This window comes from Zonotrichia leucophrys, chromosome 3 (genome assembly GCF_028769735.1).
Source record: "Zonotrichia leucophrys gambelii isolate GWCS_2022_RI chromosome 3, RI_Zleu_2.0, whole genome shotgun sequence".
In the NCBI taxonomy this organism is placed as follows: Eukaryota; Metazoa; Chordata; class Aves; order Passeriformes; family Passerellidae; genus Zonotrichia; species Zonotrichia leucophrys.
This window is the reverse complement of record NC_088172.1, coordinates 49,608,135-49,631,313: the sequence shown is the minus strand read 5'-3', so window position 1 is coordinate 49,631,313 and position 23,179 is coordinate 49,608,135. Positions and strand designations below refer to the sequence as shown.

The 23,179-nt window shown below is 35.4% G+C and overlaps 1 protein-coding gene across 3 annotated transcripts in view; it reads left to right on the top strand.

Moving 5' to 3' along the window:
* Positions 1–23,179, top strand: part of AHI1 (Abelson helper integration site 1) — an 84,627-nt gene that overhangs the window by 4,464 nt on the left and 56,984 nt on the right. For 2 of the 3 annotated variants that reach the window (XM_064708110.1, XM_064708111.1), the window contains exons 3-16: positions 458–579; positions 5,266–5,876; positions 6,422–6,582; positions 6,884–7,097; positions 7,972–8,161; positions 9,654–9,749; positions 11,220–11,405; positions 12,372–12,512; positions 13,482–13,614; positions 14,596–14,719; positions 16,928–17,157; positions 18,172–18,275; positions 19,082–19,200; positions 22,215–22,345. In XM_064708110.1, the coding sequence (XP_064564180.1) occupies positions 458–579; positions 5,266–5,876; positions 6,422–6,582; positions 6,884–7,097; positions 7,972–8,161; positions 9,654–9,749; positions 11,220–11,405; positions 12,372–12,512; positions 13,482–13,614; positions 14,596–14,719; positions 16,928–17,157; positions 18,172–18,275; positions 19,082–19,200; positions 22,215–22,345 (2,562 nt within the window). Of the gene's footprint in view, positions 1–457; positions 580–3,919; positions 4,004–5,265; positions 5,877–6,421; positions 6,583–6,883; positions 7,098–7,971; positions 8,162–9,653; positions 9,750–11,219; positions 11,406–12,371; positions 12,513–13,481; positions 13,615–14,595; positions 14,720–16,927; positions 17,158–18,171; positions 18,276–19,081; positions 19,201–22,214; positions 22,346–23,179 lie in introns of those variants that run through there. The other variant, XM_064708112.1, reaches the window with a different exon arrangement.

The window sequence follows — 23,179 nt, the reverse complement described above, 5'->3', positions numbered from 1 at the left end:
AAAGGCAAGCGTGCCAGCCCCTGGCTCTTACAGGTCTGACTCAGGATGGTGCTGCTCTGGTTTTCAGAGCTGCTGCTTCTCCTGGAAGACAGTGTGTCACCTCTGCTCATAAACAGGCAGGGAGGGCAGAAACCTATCCTGTGCTTTGGCTAGCCCAAGTTTTGTGCTGATCCTGATGTGTGTGCTCTTCAAAATGTGCTTTCTTCAGGAAACAGAGTGGATGGTGCTGACTTCAGCAACAAGTGAAAGACTGGTGTGTGTGAGTCTGTGCAAAGCTGCTGAGTTATCCTTGCATGGATTATGTTGCCAGTGGAAATTCTTAACAAAGTGAATTTCTTGATAAACGTTCCCTGATAAATAATTCTCATCATTTGCAATTTTAGAGCATGACTATTCACCTTTTTCAGCAATGGTGATTAATGAGATAGCAAATCATACTGTTGATTTCTTTTTGCAGTTGAAAGTGAGGCGAAGGCAAAAACCAAAGTCCGCTTTGAGGAGATCTTCAGACGCCATGCTGGCCTAGCAGATGCAAAGAATCCAAAGAAAAAGAAGTTTGACTCTCAAGAGAGTATTGTGGTGAGTTACAACACATGCGGGCTTTTTTTGGTTGCTTTCCTTAACAGAAAAAGATCAGGAAAATATATTGCAGAAAGGAGATGTAATCATTTAAAAAAAAAATGAAGTGTAAAGTATGTTTCTGCACATACCCCTTGTTTTTGGTGTGGCTTTTATTTTCTTGTGTACCAGCAAAGCATCCTGGTAGCTTGGAGATATGGCAAAATACTGTAGACTATAATAGTGGTGAAAAGAAAATGTCACATGCAGGCATGCACTTGTTTAATGTCCATCAGTACTTGCTTTTCCATACCCCTTTTTCATAAAATTTTTTACATTTTTGGTACAATTTTTCATAAATTTTTCATAAAATTTTTCAAATTCAGTACTGACTTTACTGGGAGTTAATTAGATATTTGAGGGCTAGTAAAATTGCATCTGTGAAAGTATTTAATTTTGAGAGTGCTACATCTGTGTAATACAGGTATATCTGTCTAATACAGCTGTGAATTTAGAACTGATGAGAAAACATAATAATATTAGACATAATAATTAATTATTAAATTTTCTGCTTTTTTTAAATCTCAGTAATTAGTGAATTTCTGCGTGTGCTGAGCGTTGTGTCTTGAGTGATTCCTTGTTCACCTGTGAACTTTTTTTTGAAGCTTTTGACCTCAGCTTGTGACTTGCAGCTTAGGAAGGGTTCCATCACGCCGACTTTATAGTTAGATTACATTTTTGTTTGTGGCGTATCTGTCACTAAGGGAGCCTCAGAAATCACTCTGAGTTATGATTCATACTGTAATCTTTTTCCTGAAGAGCAGAATAAAAGTTCAATATGAACTTATTCTTTATATACCTGATTATTGACTTAGAAGATTTGGCATTTGGAAAGAATGTAAATTTTTTATTTTCCTCCTGATAAGTTTTCTATTTTTAGTCTTTTTTCTTACAATTGTGTCCATATCAGACTCTGGAAATGAACGTTCCTTCATTAATACTAATTTAAGACAAATGGATGGTATTTCATGTTGTATCATAAGACAAATGGGTGGTATTTCATATAATATCATAAGTGTTACATGTAGTTATATATATTAAGTATATTCAGAATAGATAAATTAAACTTAGTATTGCTAAATATTTGGTCTTAGGTTGACAATTTGAAGTTGGATTTTGTACGGACTTCTAAAAGATTTATATTCCTTGACCTATATGCTAGTCAATAGTCTATACAAAGAATCAACTTGATGTCTAAAAATAGTAAAGAGAGTTAGAAGGTGGGGGTTTTTTCCTTATTTACATGTATGTGGATTAAAAAAACTAAGTTCTTTCTCATTTAAGTTTACTTTTTAATGAAATGTGAATTTTTAATTCTGTAATGCATATTTTTGAACACATAACTGTATACTCGTATTACTTGTAAGTATTTTAAGCTCACTTTGGTTTTAGAATTGGTTTCCATTCCAGAAGTCTCTGATGTGAAACACTAGTGTTTTGGAGGTATGTAGAAACACTTAAAATCATATTGACCAGAATCAAAACTCAGTGGTATGCAAGCAAATTAAGAAGCATTTTTAGGATCAGTGTGGGAGGTCAAATTTCTGTCTTCATTGAAGCTATAAATATTACAAATTAAATCACTTAAAAATTAAGGATTTGAGGAGAGCTTGTATTGAAACCTATTACTGACCACTTAAAGTATTTCCTTAAAGTGTGTCAAAGTTGCAGGAGCTCAGGTTGGTATTTTCCATGCTGGTTGCATTCAAGTAGAAATTTCTGTAAAAGCTTCAGCAAATAAACAGTCATGTCTATGTAAAAAATAAATGTGTGTGGGAGTGGAAGAGTAGGTGGATGGAGGGGGTTGGCTGGTTTTGTTCCTGTTTTCTTCAGTTTGTATGATTTAACAGTACAGAGTTTCACAAATCTTGAAATAATGTGAAATTTGTCAGTGATGGTTGGCTTCATGTCATGCACTTGCCATAAATGGTCTCCCAGCTTTGACCAAAACCAGATCATGGTTCAGAGCCTATTTCCACTTGAAGTGTTCCAATCTGTTTCCTTTGTCTTAGCCCTTTTTTAAAGATTAATAAGACTTTTTCCCTTATACTCCACTGTTTCTTTGAAACCTGAGTTCTGGAGCTGCAGGAGGTTGCTCTGGTTTTAAATGACAGAAGTGAGGATAAGGAGAATGTCTGCCTACTCTGCTTTGTGTGCCCATTGCCTGGAGAGCCTGCCTGGACTGCAGGAAGAGGAAAGGTTGATGTCTGTAGGGCAGGATGAAGCCCCAACTGATAGGAATGAAGAGCTTCTAATGGAGATGGAAATACCCATCAGCTGTGGCCAGTGAAAGCTCTGCTTTGCTGTTCAGTAAATAGCTACTAGGGCAGTGGGTGTGAAACCTAAAGGCATTGTGGAAAAAACAAGCAATTGAGACACATTTAGAAAGTGAATTGGCTAATGTTCCTTCTAGGGTGGCTACCATATTTATTTTTTACCAATTGTAACTCCTGTTACAACTTGCTAGAGGGGAGGCAAGCCACAGATCAGGGAATGTCCAGGTACATTAATCTGTCTAAAGTCATCATGAGAATTAATGAATTTATTTCATTCAATCTAAATTCTGTTGTTGAAGAGAGGATGTTTAAAAACTTTTTACCAGATGAAAATGTTAGATCACTCTATGGAGGCAAAATTTCTTTTCTTAGACTGTAATCTGATCAGATTACAATATTGGGATGGACAGGCATTGATAACTTGGGTTTTGTGTTCCACGCAGGGCTGCAGCAGGTTTATCTGGCTTATAGGCTGAAAGGCACTGAATAGTTGTTGAGATTTCCACTGGATTTTATCCCTTTGTTTCTTGTGCATAAAAAAGGAGAACTGATAATAGTTGACTATATAATTGATCCGCACATTTTCTCAATGTTTTCTGTTAAAATTTGGTGGAAAAATTCCAAGCTCATAATTTTATCGGTAAATTAAAGTTCTAGCTTTGAGTGTCTATATTTTATAGCCTTACACAAGCAATGGCAGTAAAATTGGTGTCTTAGTACATTAAGATTTTCTTAAACTTCCCACCCAACAAGCCATCATCACAAGTACATTCAGTAACAATCCAGCTGTAGGTTAAGGGTCTTTTATAACCAGTATAAAAGATATATCTGGTGGGGGGATAGAATATAAGAAAATAAAGATAGTGTAGAAAGTAATCTTACCCCTAAGGAGTTGCATCTGGGCCAATCAATCATCAAAAATTAGGAACAGGCCTGACTTTAACAGGTCTGTAAAGGCTGTCTGACTTACACAGCTGTAACCAAAGAGAAGCAGAGTGCTATAAAAGAGTGGGGTGGCTGGTTGAGAAGGGAACTGGAGTTGGTTGGCTGCTTTGTGAAGAAGAAAGAGTCAGTGCTCTGAGGAGTTGTGCATGAGAAACACCAAGAAGGTATGGAACTTCTGTGGTAAGGAGATAACTGTATGGAAGCCCTGTGATATAATGACAGCGCTTCAGTGGGCTGGCAGTGTCCATCCCCAATTTTTCAAGGTGTGGTTAAGGGCAGAAATTCAGGTACCTCTGTAAATCAGGTTGCACAAGTTTCAAACACCCATGACAAACTCACTCTACAATGCCAGCTTTCACTCATGCATGTTTGAGAAGTCCTTGTGGAAAGGTGTAAGTCCTTTGAAAAGGCGTTGTCCCTGCTGACAGCTCTGGGGCATGAATGGCAGTCATGTGATCTCTGATTGACTAATTTTTTAATTGTGGTGTGAGCCTTGAGTGTCAGCCCATGTGTGTGCCCCTTGGCTGGCATCCAAACTTTTAAATTTGCTTTTGTTGTGTTTTAAAGCCCTTTCTAATGTTTCATGTTGAAGCTCTAAGAGAGTTTTCTGTAAGACAACAGCGTAAATGAACCTCAATGACTTTATAGAAGTTATATCAAAGAACAGAGATCTCCATGTTGACCTGACAGAATTAGACCTCAGTTACTTGCTGTGATCTTTGGGATTATCATGGAATCATATTTTGGGTTGAAAGGAACCTTAAAAGTGATCTAACCCAAGTGCCTGCCATGATCAGGAATATCTTGAATTAGATCAGGATGCTCAGAGCTCCTTCCAACCTGACCTTGAACATATCCAGGGAGGCTGGGTAGTGGCACTGTAGCCTTTAGTAACCAGAAATAGAAACTTGAAGAAGAGAGAAAAGTTTACAATGTTTTTTATAAAACCATCAAGAAGTGCTTAAATAAATGCATGAGCTGAAATTTAGTTCTGACAAGTGGCTTTCAGTATAAGAGACTGCAAACAACCAAGCCTGAAATCTGTCTCTAACTTGGATTTGTTAGTGGATGAAAGTATTTGTTTTTGTGGTGCATCAAGTCTTCTCATCCTCCACAGTGTAAAATGCTGGCATCTGTTTATGGAGTGGTCCTTTTGATTTCCTCTTTGTACTGGATATGTGTAAAAGTTATATGAAAACGTAATGTAACATTGAGAATAAGGGGCCCAAATACCAAATGTTTTTTTAGTGTGAATTTTCTGTTGACTTTCAATCTGTTGCTTGTCAAATTGAAACAACAAAATAACTAGATCTTTGATTTAATTTTACTTTAAGTAATGTTGCTGAAGGAATGACATGAAGTGCAGTGTTTATCCTTGCAACATGATTTTTAATAAAAATATGTTTTATGTTCTTTTCATTTGTAGCTTGATACCTTTAGAAATAATATTGATCTGTCTAAGGAAAGTGTGAATGATGAAGCAATTATAAACAATACATATAATCCTGAAGAAGAGAGCCCAAGATTTACAAAAAATAAATTAAGAGAGAAAGCGTCAATTGCAAAGAAAATAAACAATGATGTTGTTAGTGGAGAAGAGAACAAGCAGCCAAAGTCGAACAGGAAGAAAAAGAAATCACTGTTACAAGAACAATTTAATGAGGAGGAAGATTTATATGAAGCTAAATTGAGGAGTTTTGAAGAAAAGACTAATGATTTTCCAAAGAAGAAAACAAAAAGTAAATCACAAACAGATGTACCTGGTCAAGAAGGTGATAGAAAGATCAAAAATTCCTTGACTGAAGTGAGAAATGTAACTGAATTAGAAGAGGAAGAGCAGCTAATTCAAGCCTATCAACTGCATGTGGCTGAGGAAGAGGCAAATGCAATTAAAACGAAAATGAGAAAGAAACTTAAAGAACAGATGTCTGAATCTACCTCTACTGTTCAAAGGCATGAAGTTGCACTGAATAATGAAGTGGGCAAAAAGAAGAAAAAGAAGAAAGAGCGAGCAGTTTTGAGTGAAGCTGAAACAAGGTAACATGACAAACTGTGAATTTTACACAAAAGGTTTCATTTTAACATGGACAGCAGCTTTCTAATAAATTGTTCATATTTTTAAGTGATTACCTGGATGATTCTGTTATGAAAAAAATAGTACTAAATCCTTCCTCAGAAGGCTGTCATGATTAATATTTAGCTCATGGATTCTTTTTAACTTCTTTTTTAAATATTCTTCATTGCTATTTGATGTTTGTTTACTATGGAATTCACTCTTAACTAACGTAAGATAGTTTTGTGCATGATGTTTTTTTAGTGATAAGTGATGGCTGTGATCCAGCAAAAAGGTATTTGTTTAACTCTTCACATAAATGCTTCTGCAATTGTCTGGAAATCAGGGGGAAAGGAAGAAGGGAGAGCACTGAAAAAGGCAAGACTCTAATGGGGCTGGGGGCCATTACATTTTCAAGATACACAGGTGATGAGTTGGAGAATTTCAAATGGATTAACAATGGCAATGAGTAATTGTATCAATATATGCAGTGGACTGCAGTTGCTGACAGTGATCCATTACCTTGCAGTGCAATGTCCCTTTCTGAGCTGCAGCATCATCATCCAGAGGCAGGTGGCAATGAAAGTCAGTCACCTGAAAGATTATTTTCATCAGAAGAACAGAAACTGGAGGGAAGCACAGAAAAGCAGAAACCTAAAGCCAAGAAGGTGAAGAAGAAAAGCAGAAAAGGTCTGCCCACAAAATGTTATAATACGGTACCTATGTAGCTGTGCTTTTTTTTGGTGCTGCTGCAGAAATACTTGTCCATAGTAGTAGCACAGAAGTGATTGGGCTGTTTGAGTTACTTATATTTCTTAAGGTACTCAATTGTACTTCTTTTCTTCCAATTCTGAGGCTCATTTGTGAGGATGTATATTTGATAAATCAGTCTAAAATCTTGAAAATTCATTTACTGTAAGTAGGTTTGAGTTGAGATAGAAGTTACTATGTTCCACTTGTGACAGTTTGTTTACTTTGCTCCAATTTCTAGAAGAGATCACGGAAGTTGCTGCAGAAAACGATGAGGAAATGAAGAACTCAGAAATTTCAACTCAGTCTAAATTTGGTTTTGGCGATGATCTTGTTTTGGGAGTTTATATCCATCGATCGGATCAACTTAAAATTGATCACTTGGTGTCTCATCCTGTGGTCAAAATCCATGTTGTTGATCAGAGAAGTGGCTTATATGTGAAGAAGGATTACAGGTGACATTTAATAAACTGTTTCTATTATCACTGATTACAATAAATAGATATACTCTTCCCTACAAAATTAAATATGAAAATGAAAACAAGGGGATATTTTTATATATATATATATATATATATATATATATATATATACACACACACATACACCATGAAATATCACAAATGAGGGTGATATTTTTCTTTTCCTTTTGGCACATCTAAATGCTCTGCACTGCTGTATTGCTCTTGAGGCTCCCCAGGGCAGTGGTCACAGCACCAAGCCTGACAGAGTTCAAGAAGTGTTTGGACAATGCTCTCAGGGACATGTTGTGACTCTTGGGGATGCTGCTGTGCAGGGCAAGGAGTTGGACTTGATGATCCTTGTGGGTCCTTTCCAACTCAGCATATTCTGTGAATCTGTGATATTTCCAACATAGTTCATTCTGTATTCCTCCCAGAGACAAAATTGCTGAAGTGCCAGAAATATGTAAAAGCCAAGAACATGTAAACAAAATTCTTGTAGTATGTCTGCCTTTTATATTAAGAACTTTTCAAATCCTCAAATCCTTTATTTTCTTAATTACTTCATTTGCTTGTTTCCACTGTCATTATCCATAATTTTCCTGAAACCAAGTTTTAATGGGGCTCAAGCAGTAGACTCCACCATGATCATCATGCATTAATTTGCTAACAGTAACTTAATTGTTAGGATTCCCAACTTCACCCTGTAGTTTTTCTCTATGCATTGCAAATTGTCTTAAATTTTCTCTGGGTTTAGAAAATTATTTCTAGAATCAGACAAATAGTATAGTAATTGAAAATTCTGTTTTGTTAAAGGTTGTTTTTTAAATGCTCTAATAATTGTAATTCTTTGGAAATCTTCAAACAGCAAGAAGGTAGATTCATCTTATGAACAAGGAGAAATAGAGCACATTCTTCCTGTAATGACACAACCATGTGATTTTAGAAAGTCTAAATCAACAGTTCCAGAGTGGGAAGAGCAAGTAATATTTAATGAGCGTTTTACTTATTTTCTTCAAAACACTGAAGAAAACCCTCAGGTTATCCTATTTTTTGAGGTAAGATGAAATATTTTGCATCTGATTTATGCACATTCTGCATTTTGGTTTGTTTTTCAATAGTATCTGTTTGACTCAATTGGGCTTTTATTTCAGTTAAATTGGGTTAATAGCATAGCTCTAAGGTAGAACGTTAAGTGGAGATACCAAAAGTGGGGATTTTTATAGGAAAGGAGCCTATTTTAATGGTAACAAGGAGTACAAAGCTTTTTTTCCAAAATCAGCTCTTAAACTTCTGGGGAAGGCTGATAAGATATGGTGGATATCACTCTTTTTGTGTTCTTGAAATCTGAAAAGAGGTGTAAGAACAAGAAAATCAAAGGTAGAATTTGTCTGTGTGTAGCAGCACCTCATTGTACCAGCGAGCAAACCATTGCATTGTTTTCATTAACATTTTACACATCCACCCCTCCTGTCCCAGTTTTCATAAAGTAATTATTAATTTGTCCTCCAATACAATTATGTTTAAAGGAAAAAATCTAGGTCATATATTCAACATAATTTTTAGCTTAGGTATTTCAATATTTGTACAGAGAGTTTCTGTAGAATTAACATAAAAACAGAAACCTAATAAAATAAATATTTTTAATTCCTTGTTTTTTTCCTATTTCAAATAGATTGAATATAACTTATTGCCATATGTTTCTTAATGTTTTTGATGCTTGTAAATGAACATATTTATAGAATTAAGAACCCTTAATTGCTTAACAAAAAACGAATTACATTTGTATGTAAAGATTCTTCGTGGAAATAATGTTGGAACCAAAAGTATGATTCCACTGAAAAAAAGTTATTTGAGTTCAGTGTGGTTTATGAAATACAAATTTGAAAAAAGTATTATTCTAAGGGTTCTTTGTATATCACATAAACTTCCCGCTGTAGTGAAATACAGGAAAATTCAGGTCCCTGTCAGAAAAATGAAGACTCATTGGCTTCCCTGTAAGTCTTCAAGGCCAGGTTGAACGTGGCTTTGAGCAGCCTCATCTAGTGAAAGATGTCCAAGCCCATGGCTCAGAACTCTGTGGTCTTTGAAGGCTCCTTCTGACCCAAATTGTTCTATGACTGATCCAATGACAAAACTGATAAAGCTAAGAAGAAAAACTAACTTTTTCACTGCCATTTCCCATCTAGATTAATACGCAGCTGGTTTTAGCTGTCAGATTTGTGATCCTAATGATTTCTGAATTATTAAGAAAATGACACATTATTGTTTTTTATCTCTTATTGAGATGTAAGAGGAGAAAGAATAAGTTTTTTTAAGACTAGACTTCTTTTTTAATGGAGCTTATAAATAGTTATCAGGTAAATGCATAAGGACCTGTTATTTCTAATTTCATACTTGTGTGGAAGAAACACTGGTTTTGTAATTTCTTAAAATTTAAATAGGTTTAATTTAATGAATTGACTGCGAATGTTTTCAGTAGTTTATTATTATTTACCATAAAATATACATCCATTAGAAATACATTTATATTCCTGCTGCTACTTCTAGGTCCTTGATTCTCCAAGTATGCAACAAGTGAGAACCAGCTCTGATGTAAAAATTCAGGAAGGTCGTTACCGAAAAATTTGTTGGGCATTTCTAAAGGTACTGTAAATATTTAAATGAAGAAAAAAATTCATACATCTTTTTATCTGAAAATTTCTAATGGTACTAAGGAGGAAAGCATTTTAAAATATTTTCAGCAACAGAGATGGACGAAAAAAAATCCTTGTTTGCTGTTCTCCCATTTTCCTCATCTTCCACTCCATGAAATCAACACAGCAACAGGCTTGACGTTAAAGTATGTGTCTCTTTCAAGAAAGTGTAGAAGGTGTAAGATTTTTTTGTTCATAAAGTACAGAAAGTTGTTTTCTTTGCATTTATGTGAATGCGAAGAAAATGACAAATCCACTAATTTCTGTGCCTCAGCTGTTCTATATTCTAGTGACATTTTCAGTTGTCCAGTCTTTGAAAAGACTCACTAACTTAATTATAGAATGCTTTTCATTTTCAGTTGCAGAGTTTGAAGTGCTGTGGCAATTGAGATACAAATGTGCCGAATGTGAGATATGAGTGATTTAGCCAGCACATGTGTACCTTTCTACCCTTTTGAGAGAAACTTGAATGTGTCAATTAGTTCTTTGAGAGCTGACAAACTTCAGTTTTCCTGAGGATTGTTTATTTACACTCACCCTGTGTGTGATAGCCGTTGACAATCATTGAGCAGTCCACAACGTAGAGGAAATGGGAGAAATACAGGAGAAGATAATGGACTGCCAGTGTAGGTGAAGGGATGGGGGCCTCCGCAGCAATTCAATACAGAGATTCCTCTGAACTCTGACCAAGAGAAATCTACTGGAATCAGGAGTCTGCTAACCTGTGTCTGTTACCAGAGCTGGTAGGAACTGTGCATCCAGGCATTCAGTACAGCCTACTCTTGAACAGAGGGAAGAATAAATTTTCAGCTCATAATTATGAATAAAATAATTGCCTATTCTTCATTCTTACTACATCTGCCTGCATTATCCTTTTATCTGTATCAGCCAGAGTGGAAATGTCTCAATTCCAGGCTGACCAGTGTGAATGGCAGTTATTCAGTTCTGTTATTCTTCAGTTCAGTAGCGATGACTCTGTCTCCTCTGGAGTTGGAGAGGTTACTACACTGCTGTTCTTCTGCTCTGAACCAAAGCCTTACCCAATGCCCTTCATGGCAGCATTCAAAGAGGACAGATTTGGAAGAAGCTGTTTGTGGATTGGTAGTCCTTTGAGATTTGGTTGTTTTTAGCAAGCAGTAGTTAAAAAAAAAAAAAGAAAATAAGTACTGCAGAGGTCTTCCCACTTTCAAGTTATTACTGCTGTGAAGCATCTTTTGAAACTAGGCTGCCATCTAAGATTTAATCCTCATTATTTGATCCTGGGAGGATTAAATACATGCTTAGTTCATTATCACTTTTAGAGTTAGTATATTTCTGCAATGGGAAGTGATTTCGAGAGTTTATACTGTGAGATTAGATATTAGAAATTATCAATTACTTTTGTGTTCATCTTTCTTCCTCTCTTTAATCACCCTTCCAGCTTGTAGGCGCAAATGGAGTTCTAAACGTTGGTGGAAAACTTCGTCTGCAATTGTATTACCCACCTTCAAGGACCAAGTCACATTCAAATGTTGTTGAGGTTTATGACTGGTGGGCAAAATGTCCTAGAAATCGCTACCCATCAACTTTATACATAACTGTAAAAGGCCTGAAACTGCCAGATCATGTAAGTTAAATATATAATATATAAATGCATTTGCAAATATGCAGACTTTTCTGTAGGAGCTAATACCTAGGTAGAGCATGTGAGTCTGTGTTTGTAGGCATGTATACAAAAGCTGTGCTTACATGCAGTATAGAAAATATATAATAAGAATGTTACATCTCAAGATATGTGTTTCAAACTCAGCCCTTTAAAGTTATCTTTCAAAAATAGGCATACTTTTCTACCTATAACTTTGAATTTTTTGCCACTGGCAGTCTGAAAACTTTCAGAGTACTTTCTTGAAGGTTAACATTTCTTCTTCTTAGCAGAAATGCCATTTTTAAGTAACTGAACTCATGCAGGTGTAAAAGTTCTTTGAGGAAAAGATGCAAATTACTTATCTTTGCTTCCCTGCACCCTCTAGCTATAGTGAGCTGTATTTTTTTCATGAATGAAAGCTACTTGTAAAATAGGCTTACACTGGTATGTGCTGAGATGGGCATTCAAGAAAAACATGGTGTTTTCTTTTCTCTGATGCAAGTACAATATTGTTCTGTTATATAATTTCCTGTTTGTATTTAGAGCTGTAATAATACCTTGTGCTCACTTTTGTACTATGAAGGGTGGTCTGTGGAAGCCTGGTGAGATGTGCACCCTATCAGTAGTACAATACAATACAGTAGTGGAGTAATTCTAATTTTCACTGACCTTGATAGTTACTAAAAATAGGACATAATCGATCATTTGAAAAATTGTGGTACCATTGGATTGACACAACTTTGGAAGCTTGGATTGCTTTCTGACTCCTGGTTGCTTTAAATTATATTTTGCAATGCAGTTTTCATGTATTAAGCTTTTCCAGTCTCTGTATTCCAGATATAAAAATGCAAGACATTTAAATGAAAGGTGCCTTTTGGGCTTTTTAGAAATTACATTGTTCACTTTAAAAATATTTTTTCCCTGATACTTATTTTTGTTTGCTTTAAGGTTGGTGCTTCTTTTCACTCTATGGCAGCTGTTCAACAGGAGCAAAGTAATACAGCACTGTCTGAGCTCCAGAGAGAAGGATGTGAACCTTCTTTAGATGAGAAAAAGGAGCCATTTAAATGGTCAAGATTGCCCGGACAGGTGAAGCATTTTTCTTTGAATTTTAAATTAAAAGAATTTAAATATTTTGTAAGTATTATGTAGTAAGTAATTAACTGAAATAATTAACAAAGATATTAAACAAAACATAAAAAATTGTCATAGATAGTAGAGGAGGCTTATGGTTGATTTTAACCATTTTTATACCAGAAGAGTCAGGTATTTTTATCTGCAGAATTCGCTAAAAGTTTGAAAGAATAAGAAGACAGGAAGCCAGTTCTCAGACTTCAGCTTGATTAGAAATGTATTTTCTTGACTTTACTTTTTGTTTGTTGAAGACATTTTTAAAATATGAAAAAAGAAAGAGTTTACATGGAAGAACCATGTAGCTACTATGGATATTGCCCTTCACCTTAAACTTTGAATTTAGTTTTGGAGAAAAAGCCATTGGGTGAAAAAAAGGTAATATGCTGGGAGAAAGGAAAGGGGTCTAAAATACCAGTTGAGTTTTTTGAGATGTTTCGTCTCTGGTTCTGTCTTTAAAAGTCAAATATTTAAATACAGATGAGGAATTTTAAAATTATTGGGTAGAAGACCAAAGGTTTGAGTGCCTGTGGTTGGGTTTCTGAGTTCACACTGCAGTCATTTGGTACTAAAAGATGAGCTTAGGCTCCTTAAACAACCTTGACTTACAGTCTAACTCCACAGCTTACATGACTGATGGTAGACATTTTTAAGCATTTCTTAATATTGAAGAATTTATTTCAGTTTTGGTTTTTTTTGAGGTTTTCTAAACATGCTAGTTGTTTGCAATAATGGGGCAGAAAGAGATGCACATTCATGGGGCCTAGGTTGTGCTGCAAAACTGTCTGTTTATAATACATTGAATTTTACTTTGCAATGCCATTAAGATGTTACTAGCCTTTTAGAGCTTGTGCATGTCAGGAGCTCAGAGTGTGTTCCCTGCATTGGATGGTTAATATTCCTACCAATTGTTCCCTGAAAAGCCAGGCTTGCCGCATACCCAACAAGGCCCTGTTTTCCCTGCGAGCTGGAGATCTGGGCTGCTTCTGTATCCGCTTCTCTCATGACGGGAGAACGCTGGCAGCAGCATGTGCAGGAAGGAACGGCTATCCCATTGCTTGTAAGTTTAAATGCATTTTGGCTTTTTGCTTATAATCCATGCATTTGGAAGTAAAGATTAAGGGAAGCTAATTTTTAAATTGTGCTTTTTTAGAGTTTCTGGTTTGTAGTTGTGATTAGACTATTGTTCTGTGCATTAAAGAGCATTGAGGAAAATGCTCCTTCTGTGATACGGCTGGAATTGGCTTTTCCTACATGGTTACATACACACAGTTTAATAGTATGAAATGACACCATTTCTGCCCAGAGGCCTAATGGAAATAGTCAGTTTGCAGAAAGAACATAGTTTCTGATGATAACGTTTTTTAAGGGAAATAACATTTTAAGCATCCACCTCACACACTTATATTAAAAGTTTTTCTTCTAACCCGTCTGGAAAGTTAGATCCTGAAATGTTACCATTTCCAGACAGACTACTGGAAGCCACTCTCTTCTGTGGTCCAGGTCAGTTAAGTACAAACATTCCTTGTAACTCAAATTTTTGACTGCTTCATCACAGTAGCTTCAACTGCATAAACCTTGCATAAAAGTTTTGAGATTTAGAAAGAGCAGAATTTTAAGTGTACACAAATAAGTGTTTAAATGCAAGGAACAATAAATCTAGATTCCTTTATTACACAGCCCCATAAAATTATCTTAGTGTTAAAATATTTCTAAGATTGGTCAATTAGTTGTCAAAATTTGAAGAAACCCAACATAATCCTAATCTGGTTCTAATAATTTAATGCAAATAAAGTGTTTCTCAAGGGGTAAGACATTTGTGGCACCTGTGAACCACTAGGTGGAAGTAGATGCTTGCTGTCTGTTCATATCTAGCAATTATTTCATCCTGCTGCCTCAAAATGAGAAGATACAGAAAGTGAGTTGATTTATGCTAGCAGAAAATCAGCCTAAAATTAGACTAAACTTTGGCTCTAGTAGGTACATCTGTTTGACTGCAAATACTGAAAAAACTTTTCTTTTTCTATTTCTAATTACCTAGTGTATGAAATTCCTTCTGGACAGTTCCTGAGAGAATTTTATGGTCATCTTAACATAGTGTATGATCTTTGTTGGTCAAAAGACAATCAGTACCTTCTTACTGCTTCCTCTGATGGCACTGTCAGGTCAGTATGATGACATGTTGTGGCAGATACCATCAGAAGTTGAAAAGAAAGTGTCCCAATTCAGTGTTTGATGAGATGTTCTGGCAGATACCATCAGAAATTGAAAACAAAGTGTCCCAATTCAATGTTTTACTACAACCTGTGCTATAATGTTTTAATTAAAGATTTGGTTACCGTGTGACTAAAAAAATATCAAAATCGTAGTTGTGTGAATCACTTATACTGTATTTACTATTTCTAATATATTTGTATTTGAAACCAAAGCTTTTCCTAAAACCCTAGTGTCTAAATCTACAGTGAAGTAAAAAACCAAAAGAGCTGTTATTTTGAGACAGTTGTAATATTCTGTTCCTGGAGAAATTGCCATACTATGAATGCAGTATTAAGTGTGCAAATTTGAACATCAGGCAGGAAATTGAAAGTTTAAGATTCAAGTTGTGTGTAAATTTACCACACTGCATATATGTATGTTGGTGGTGTTCTTTTGGTTTTTTATACTTAGTAAAGTAATTCAGCTTAAATTGCTGTAAATTAATTTTGATACTGTTGTTTCTTAAATCAAATCCCCTACAATTACAGTGTACTTCCCTACAATGTTAATGTTAAAATATTGTTCTGCTCAGATTTAAAAACCAAAACCCTCAAAGCTGTGGATACCCGTGGAAATATCATTGGGACACTGTACAATTTTATTGTGAACAACTTCATGGGTTTTCATAGAGCTTTTTAGGTTTTTTAAGCCCTTCAGACCTATTTATTATTTTGGCTATGCAGCTCAGTAATGGTACAGGCAGTTGCATAAATGAAATGCCAGAAGAATTGTTAAATGATATGTTGTGTGTGTGGAACTGTATGTATGTGGGCATAAAAAGAGTGTGTGGAGAGTTCAGGTTTTTTTTCATTTGGGAGTGGATTATGTAAGAATTTTTTATATTGAGATAAATATCAATTTCAGTCATTTATGTTGCCTATGAAAAGGCTGAGCTGCTCCTCAATTTTTGAATTTGTGGCAGCAAGTTGAAACTGCAGTGGTCTGCCTCCTTTTCTCTATACTTTGTGCAGTCACTGTATGAGTTATTAGTTCCTGTATTTGTTGTGAGTTGCCTTCAGCTCCTTAAAAAGTCTCAGCACCCCACTGCTTTAAAGTAATTATCAGTTTATTATTTGGATTATCTTTAACTGAGTTCTAAGTTAACGTGAAGGCAAATTCATGAACCTCTGTGAGTTCTTCTTTATACAGTGTTCTGTGTTATCCTCAAGCCTTCCCAGGCTTTAGGTCCACATTATTTGTGAGCAATATAGTTTTGTTTTGTTAGATTAAAATAACTCTAAAAGATAGGTAAACTCGTTGTGACCTTTCTGCATCAAATTGCAGATTAATTTCTGTACTCTAAAGGGTTGCAATTTTGTAATTAAGTCACCTGAGTAAGCTTAGAATTCTTCAGCAGCCACCAGATGTGGTTGCCTCACCAGAAGTGGGTGCCACTAAAACCATTCAATAGCATTTTGTAACTGAATACTGTGTGTAATGTGCTGCTCACCTGTATTTAGTGATCTGGGTAGTGATCTGTTTTATTCTTTGTGGACCCATCTTTGGGGGAGGCTCGCTAAGAAAATGCATACCATCAAATAGAAAACAATAACCAAAATCTGATTTTACATCTATGGTTGGCAAAGGATAGGAAGTAGATGAATAGTAAGAAGTGAATTTATGTGATGTAAACATCCTTGAGATCATGATCACTGTGTGGCTGGTAATTATTATTCTAAAATTTTCTGGGATTATATTTATATTTAGTGGCCTATATGCTCCTCTGTGGCTATTCTTGTTATATTATTGTCTTAAATGAATTATACCCCAGAAGGGCTTAATTTGGTTGTAACACCTGGAAGAAGGAAACCAATTCATTTCATGGAATTCTTTGAGTATTTTAAAATGAGAAATATATCCATTGAATGAATAAGTAGTAATTAATTTTCTTTGAGGACCAAATACTGTGTAAAGTAGCAAATTTTTCTTAATTCTTGTTAGAAAGTACCATGTTAAAGGATTAAATAGAGTTGGAATAAATTGGTGGGATAGACAGGTATTGTTAAGTGTTTGCAAGCATTTGCCTCTAGAACCAGTAGCCAAAAATATGGGCATCAGTTATACCTGTGTGTGTGACTGCTTTGTACAGTAGAAAGTCTAACTTTGTTTTCTTTTAGAATGTGGAAAATAGAAATGAAGGCAGCGTCTGCAGTGAGAGTTTTCCCTCATCCTTCATTTGTCTACACTGCCAAGTACCACCCAGTTGCTGACTCGTTGGTTGTGACAGGATGTTACGACTCAGTGATTAGAATCTGGAATGCAAATGTGAAAGAAATCCATGGGCAACTGCTACAGGAGCTTGATGGCCATAAAAGTTTCATCAACACTCTTTGTTTTGATGCAGAAGGTATGTAGTTAATACTGCTTTTACAAATAGTTGTCTTTCCAATTGAAAACCATTTTGAGTGCTACTATTTTACTTCATGGAGGCAGTGTATTCCTCTTCAGAAAAAATTATTTACTGGGAAAATGCTGAGACATTGAGGCAGGTTGCCCAGAGAAATCGTGGATGCCCTGTCCCTGAAAGTGTTCAAGGCCGTGTTGGTCTGGGCTTTGTTCTAGTGGAAGGTGTCCCTCCCTATTTCAGGGAGGGCAGAACTAGATCATTTTTAAGGTCCCTTTCAACCCAAATCAATTGATGAAGAAAACAAGGTGGTAGTAATTAGATTGTGAGAATTTTAGCTCTAAACTGAAGTGGGAAGGTCATGAACTTTTCAATATTGACAGAGAATAGGAAACACGGAGAGAAAGGAACAGAGGTTTGACCATTGTGAGTCATGTAAATTGATAGGTTGACGGCTGAAAGTGAGGGTTGTACTGAGATCTACTAGTGGAGCAAGAGTTGAAGATGGGTGAAAGTTAAAGCTCGACTTTTTCTAGTATTAGTGACATCATTAGTAGTTAGGTGGTTCATTTTAGTCACTGGAGTAGGTACTACAACGAGGAAAGCTGTATTTTTATAAAGAATAAATATTTGTGTTTAAAGAATAAGTGTTGGAAAATATTATTTGTTCTAATTCAAGGTTCTCTTAATGAATGTATAAGTAATCATTGAGCTATTATGTGAAGCTTGTTGAGCTGTAAATGCTCACTTTTTGCTGGTTTTAGAAAATGAATAAAAATGAAAAAAATTAAAGATATGTTCTGCACCTCAGTTATTTAATGTATATACTACATCCAGATTTATGGTATCCGGTTATGTCATACAATATGAGAAAAATGCATTTGCAATGAGTATATTATAGCAAAAGAGATGGAAGAATTGGTATTTGCCTATTCACAAAAATGAGAGAACAAAAGATTGTTTATTTTGTGGTTTTTTTTGTGGGTGGTATTTTACTCATAAGACATTATTTCTCAGGACACCACATGTTCTCAGGAGATAGTTCAGGACTAATAATAGTTTGGGACACACCTGTCAAAGGAAGTTCTCCACACCTTTTTCAACACTGGAAGGTCAATCAGGTAAACAAGTTTCTTAACTAGCATTGTAATTTTTATGTGTACTGTTCCAAATCTAGTAATCTGATTTGAATTAAATTTTTTGATACATTACTTTTTGTTTAACTGCAGAGGTATATTTTCTTTAAAAATTGGTATAGAAGAACTGACAAAATGTTCAGTGATTGACTGACTTAATTTTTTACAATTGTTTTGCAACTTAATTGGGTTGGTCACTGGAACAGGCTCCCAGGCAGGTGATCACAGCACCAAGCCTGAGAAAATTCACAAGTATTTGGACTACCAAGGTACACAGTGTGATTCTTGGGGCTGTCCTGTGTAGGGCTAGGAGTTTGTCTTTGATGTTTATAGCAGGGCCCTTGCAACTAAGGATATTGTAGGATTCTGTGATTCTGTATTTTTTTTATATATGTAAAACGTGAAAATACTTGAGGTTTGATAAAACTTTTTTGACGGATAAATACTTTGTTCTCTAGACACAAAAATAAAATAGACCACAGGCTCTGAAAATCACATTTGTTCATACCTTAGAGCCTTGATGTTCAGTCAGCATTTTTGTCATCAGCTTAGTTTTTTTTAGAAATTCAGAAATTTGAAAATTCAGTCACACCAGAATCTGCCTCATGGTTGTAAAAAGTTGATGTCTAGGATGTAATGCTTTAATATAGGAACAAACTTTTTCCTTAACCATATAAAATGAATTGAGCAGAAAAATAGTAATGCAAGAGAAAAATGGGCAATAATGTATAAAAACATGAGTTTTAAACCACAAAATTATATAATTTTCTGTGTTTTCCATCCTTCTGTAGGAAATAAAAGAAAATGATATTAAAGGAACACCAGTAAATCATTTGGAAGTGCATCCGAATGGAAGGCGTTTATTAATCCATGCCAAAGACAGTACCCTGAGAATTATGGATCTCAGAATGTTGGTATTTTTGGTGACTAACATGTATTTCCTTTATGTTCTAAAATTTTTATGGGGAAATAAAATACCACAAAGGTATTAGTTGTGTAGCTGGGGAGAAAAAAAATATCCTAATAATCAGGGATAGAAATGTTAGGGTTAGGAAATTATTTCAAAACACTGCTGTGTTGCATTTTGGGTGATATTGAGTAAGTCTCTGGGTGATATTGAGTAAGTCTTTTAGAATAGAATATCTAAAATTTCCTAGATTACTTGGGAGACTAAACTGGCATGAAGAATACAATGTTAGTCTTCTAAAGATTGAAATCCTTTTTAAAATGCAATCTGGGCATGAAAAGAACTTGGAAGTGGTAATATTTGTGTCGTAGTTTTGCATTTTTAAGACTCTGGGAAGGATATTTTGATGATGAAATGGAAATGATTATCATCATAAATGCTAAAAAATGCAGTGATGTACCTATTATGGTATATTAAGCAGGCTGTGAGATAGTTTTGCAGTTTATGATGATTTTCTCATTTTTAATTGGTATAAGCATGATTTTTTAATGACAAACGAAAATAATGAGCAGGGAGATTATAGACTCACTTGAGATTGATGTTGGAGAATGACCAGGTCAACCCAACAATTAAATCACAACAGCATGCTAGTCAGAGCTTTATACTATTGGATTTTTAATATCTTGAACGATGAAAATTTTACAGCTTCTGTGAGCAACATGTTCTAGTGTTCATTTACCCTCAAAATGAAGTACTTTTTTCTTATTTTTATAAGCTATACTGTACTTTATAAGCTATACTGTACTTTATAGCTATATTTCAATTGATGTCCATTCCCTCTTGTCCTTTTATTGGGTGGGAGTGAGCAGTCTCTCTCACCAATCACTTACATATGTAGATAAGATGCACTTGAACATTCTGTTCTGGAAAGTCACATTAGAGATATGAACAACTTTTCTAAAATGTTTCATCCTTAATTTCATAGGTTTCTTTCTGCCCCTCAGCACACAGAAAACCCCTGAAGGTATTCAATAGATGTGTAGATGTGGCCCTTAGGTATATGGTTTAGTAGTGGATGGGACAGTGCTGTGTTAACAGTTGAAGTTAATGATCTGGAAGGTCATTTTGAAATTAAGCAGTTCTGTTATTGTCCTGGATTGAATGTTTGAGCTAGCTGAGGACTCTACTGTATTATGGTGCACATTTCTCTTTTTCTGTAACTGATAAAATATTATGACCATGCTAGAAGCTGAACTATCCACTCAGTCAAAGGATGAAATTGCTGGATTAAGAGAGGGAACCTGTCGTTTTTTAGGCCAGGGTTCTTCTGTTGCTCCTCTTTCTAAAACGTGCAGAAAGTTTTATTTTGAGAGGGAAACATGGGCATGCATATTAATCTTTAAGAAAAGATTTAATATGGGCTGCAATTTCACAATTATTTTAAGCAAATTTATCCATTGGATGTACAATCTCCAGCAATCTCCCACACCTTTGGCTGTGTATTCCTAGCATTTCTTTTTTATCATTTCTAGAGGTCTTCTGATGTGGGGTAAGTCAGATCAGTGAGCTGATCTGACTAAAAATTAGCCTACAAATACAAATGATTAATTTTCATTTTATTATTAACTCTTTGATCAAATTTATCTGATAGCTGCCCAAGAGAAGAAATGAGGGAGAGCCTGGGAAAATAAGGGTGGAGAGGACACCACCAGGACTTCTACTTTGACCACAGCCCACAGTTACATTGACTTTTAAGTCTATCAATAAACCACAGGTTCAGATACCCAGCAGTGATAATTTTACACGTCAGCATTAACTGTTCATTCCCTGCATGAGAAAAGAGGGGGTGGAGGTCACAGATGAACACAATTCATTTTGATTGACAGCTGGTTGCTCTTAACTTTCCTCTTTCAACTTGCTTTTTTGATCTTTTTGGATAATACTGCTGTCCTGTCACTTAGGTATGTGATCAGGGATTTGGTTTTAGTTCAGCCCTCTCCTTAGGGTTCCATATGAAGGTTAGTTTTACATCTTGCAGGGCTCTTCTCATGACATCTCAGAGATACTATCTTTCTTATTCCTACAGCTAAAACTCTTATGTGGGCTAATATGGAACTCTTATTTGAGCTAATATTGCTGTTGGATCATCTAGGGTATATTTATTTGGAATATTGTTTGAAATAATTTTCCTGTAATATTAAATGCACTGTACTTCTCCCAGCATAATTTCATTGTTTTTGCAGTAGCAAATGTGAAATAATGCTGTCTTCTGTCCTTGAGGCTATGGTGGCCTATTGCTGTTCTTCTTGCCTTAAATTCTGCATTGTAGTACTGCTGCTGGGTTAGTCTCCATGTTGAACTTCGACATCTTTTTTCCAGGCTATGCCTCTTTCAAGCTGATTTATCTTCTTTCCATCCTTTTTGTGGATTCTCTCTTACTTGATGCAAACAGACTTTGACAGTAGATCATTATTACCATGCTGACCTATAGTGTTTCACTGAAAAAAGAATACCTAAGCTGAAAAATAATATCGAACATTTATAGTAAATCAGCGTTTATGTCTGAAATTTGGTGATTCTACTGCTGGTTTCTGACCAAGGAGACATTAGTCTGAAGAGTGCTGCTGCATAGGTTTAATCATTCAAGCTCAAGAAGCATAATGAAAACTTTTCTAACAGAGCTTGGTGTAATAGTGCTAATTTCCCTGTTTTTTTGCAAAGCCCAGGATCAAGATAGAGATGCAGTAATTTGCACTATCTGTTGTCTAGATCTGAGGGTTTACTTTTTCTACTGAAAGACAAGGATGCACATTTTCATCTATACTGTCAGGTGCAGTGTGAAGGTTAGGGAAAATAAAGGGTAAATAAATACTTCACTCTGCAAGAAGTGTGTGCTTGCATATGTATTTGAGATGCAAAGTTTACTGATTTTTCTGAGAAATAGAGGGGGAACTGAGAATTAAAAAGTTACATTGTCTATTCTGAATAAATCTTCTATATTTGCAAACTTTTTTTAGCTTGGCGACAAAGAAATATGTAGGTGCCACAAATTACAGAGAAAAGATTCACAGCACCTTAACACCATGTGGTACGTTCCTGTTTTCAGGAAGTGAAGATGGAAAGGCTTATGTTTGGAATCCAGAAACAGGTAACTAATTATTTTATGGGCTTAAGCCAAATTGTCAAAGCTGAGGGGGAAAAGATTTTTTTAAGGTTTATCGAAACACTTTTGATATGGAATGAAACTTTGGTGAGATGTTCTTAAATCCTGAAGCTTTAGCTCAACCTTCTAAATAGCTGTTATTAATCTCTGAGATTTAATTCTCTAGAGGAAATTAGTAGGGGTAACATTTGTAATATCCAGCATGACTGGAGCACCTGAGGCTCAGCTTTTTTTGTACTGCAGCTCTTTACATGTGGTGAGGATCTTAAGATGGAATGCACAAAAATGTTTTAGGTCAGGTAAGTTTTTCTGTTGTGTTGTTTAGATTTGAGAATGAGGCTCTTGTGCTGAACCACTTCATCTCTGTGGTGGGTGGTCAGAGACTGAATATTTTTGGTGTGTGGTATATAAGACTTCACTGTGAATTAGTCCCCAAGCCAAGGAGTTTCAAAATAGCTACCAAAATCTTTCTGAAAAAATGTGACAAAAATGTAGGGTAGAGTTTCTTGTACAGGAGGTAAAAGAGATGAAAATAAGAGCAGAAAGTACCAGAATACCATTTTGGATTTGATGACATTATATTCTGTCTGTAATTGTAATTTATATAGTATTTTAAAATTAAAAAAGGTAAATATTTTGAAACTGGCAGGATAACTAACAGTTCTGCTTTGAATTTCTTTCCATGTTTCCAACTATGTTAACTTGAGTCTCTGTCGCTACATAATTTGCCTGAAAACTTTTTAAAAAGTACAAAAATAAAAGGAAGGAGAAACTTTGTTATTCGTATGTTTTTATCGGATTTTGACTTTTGTTTCCACA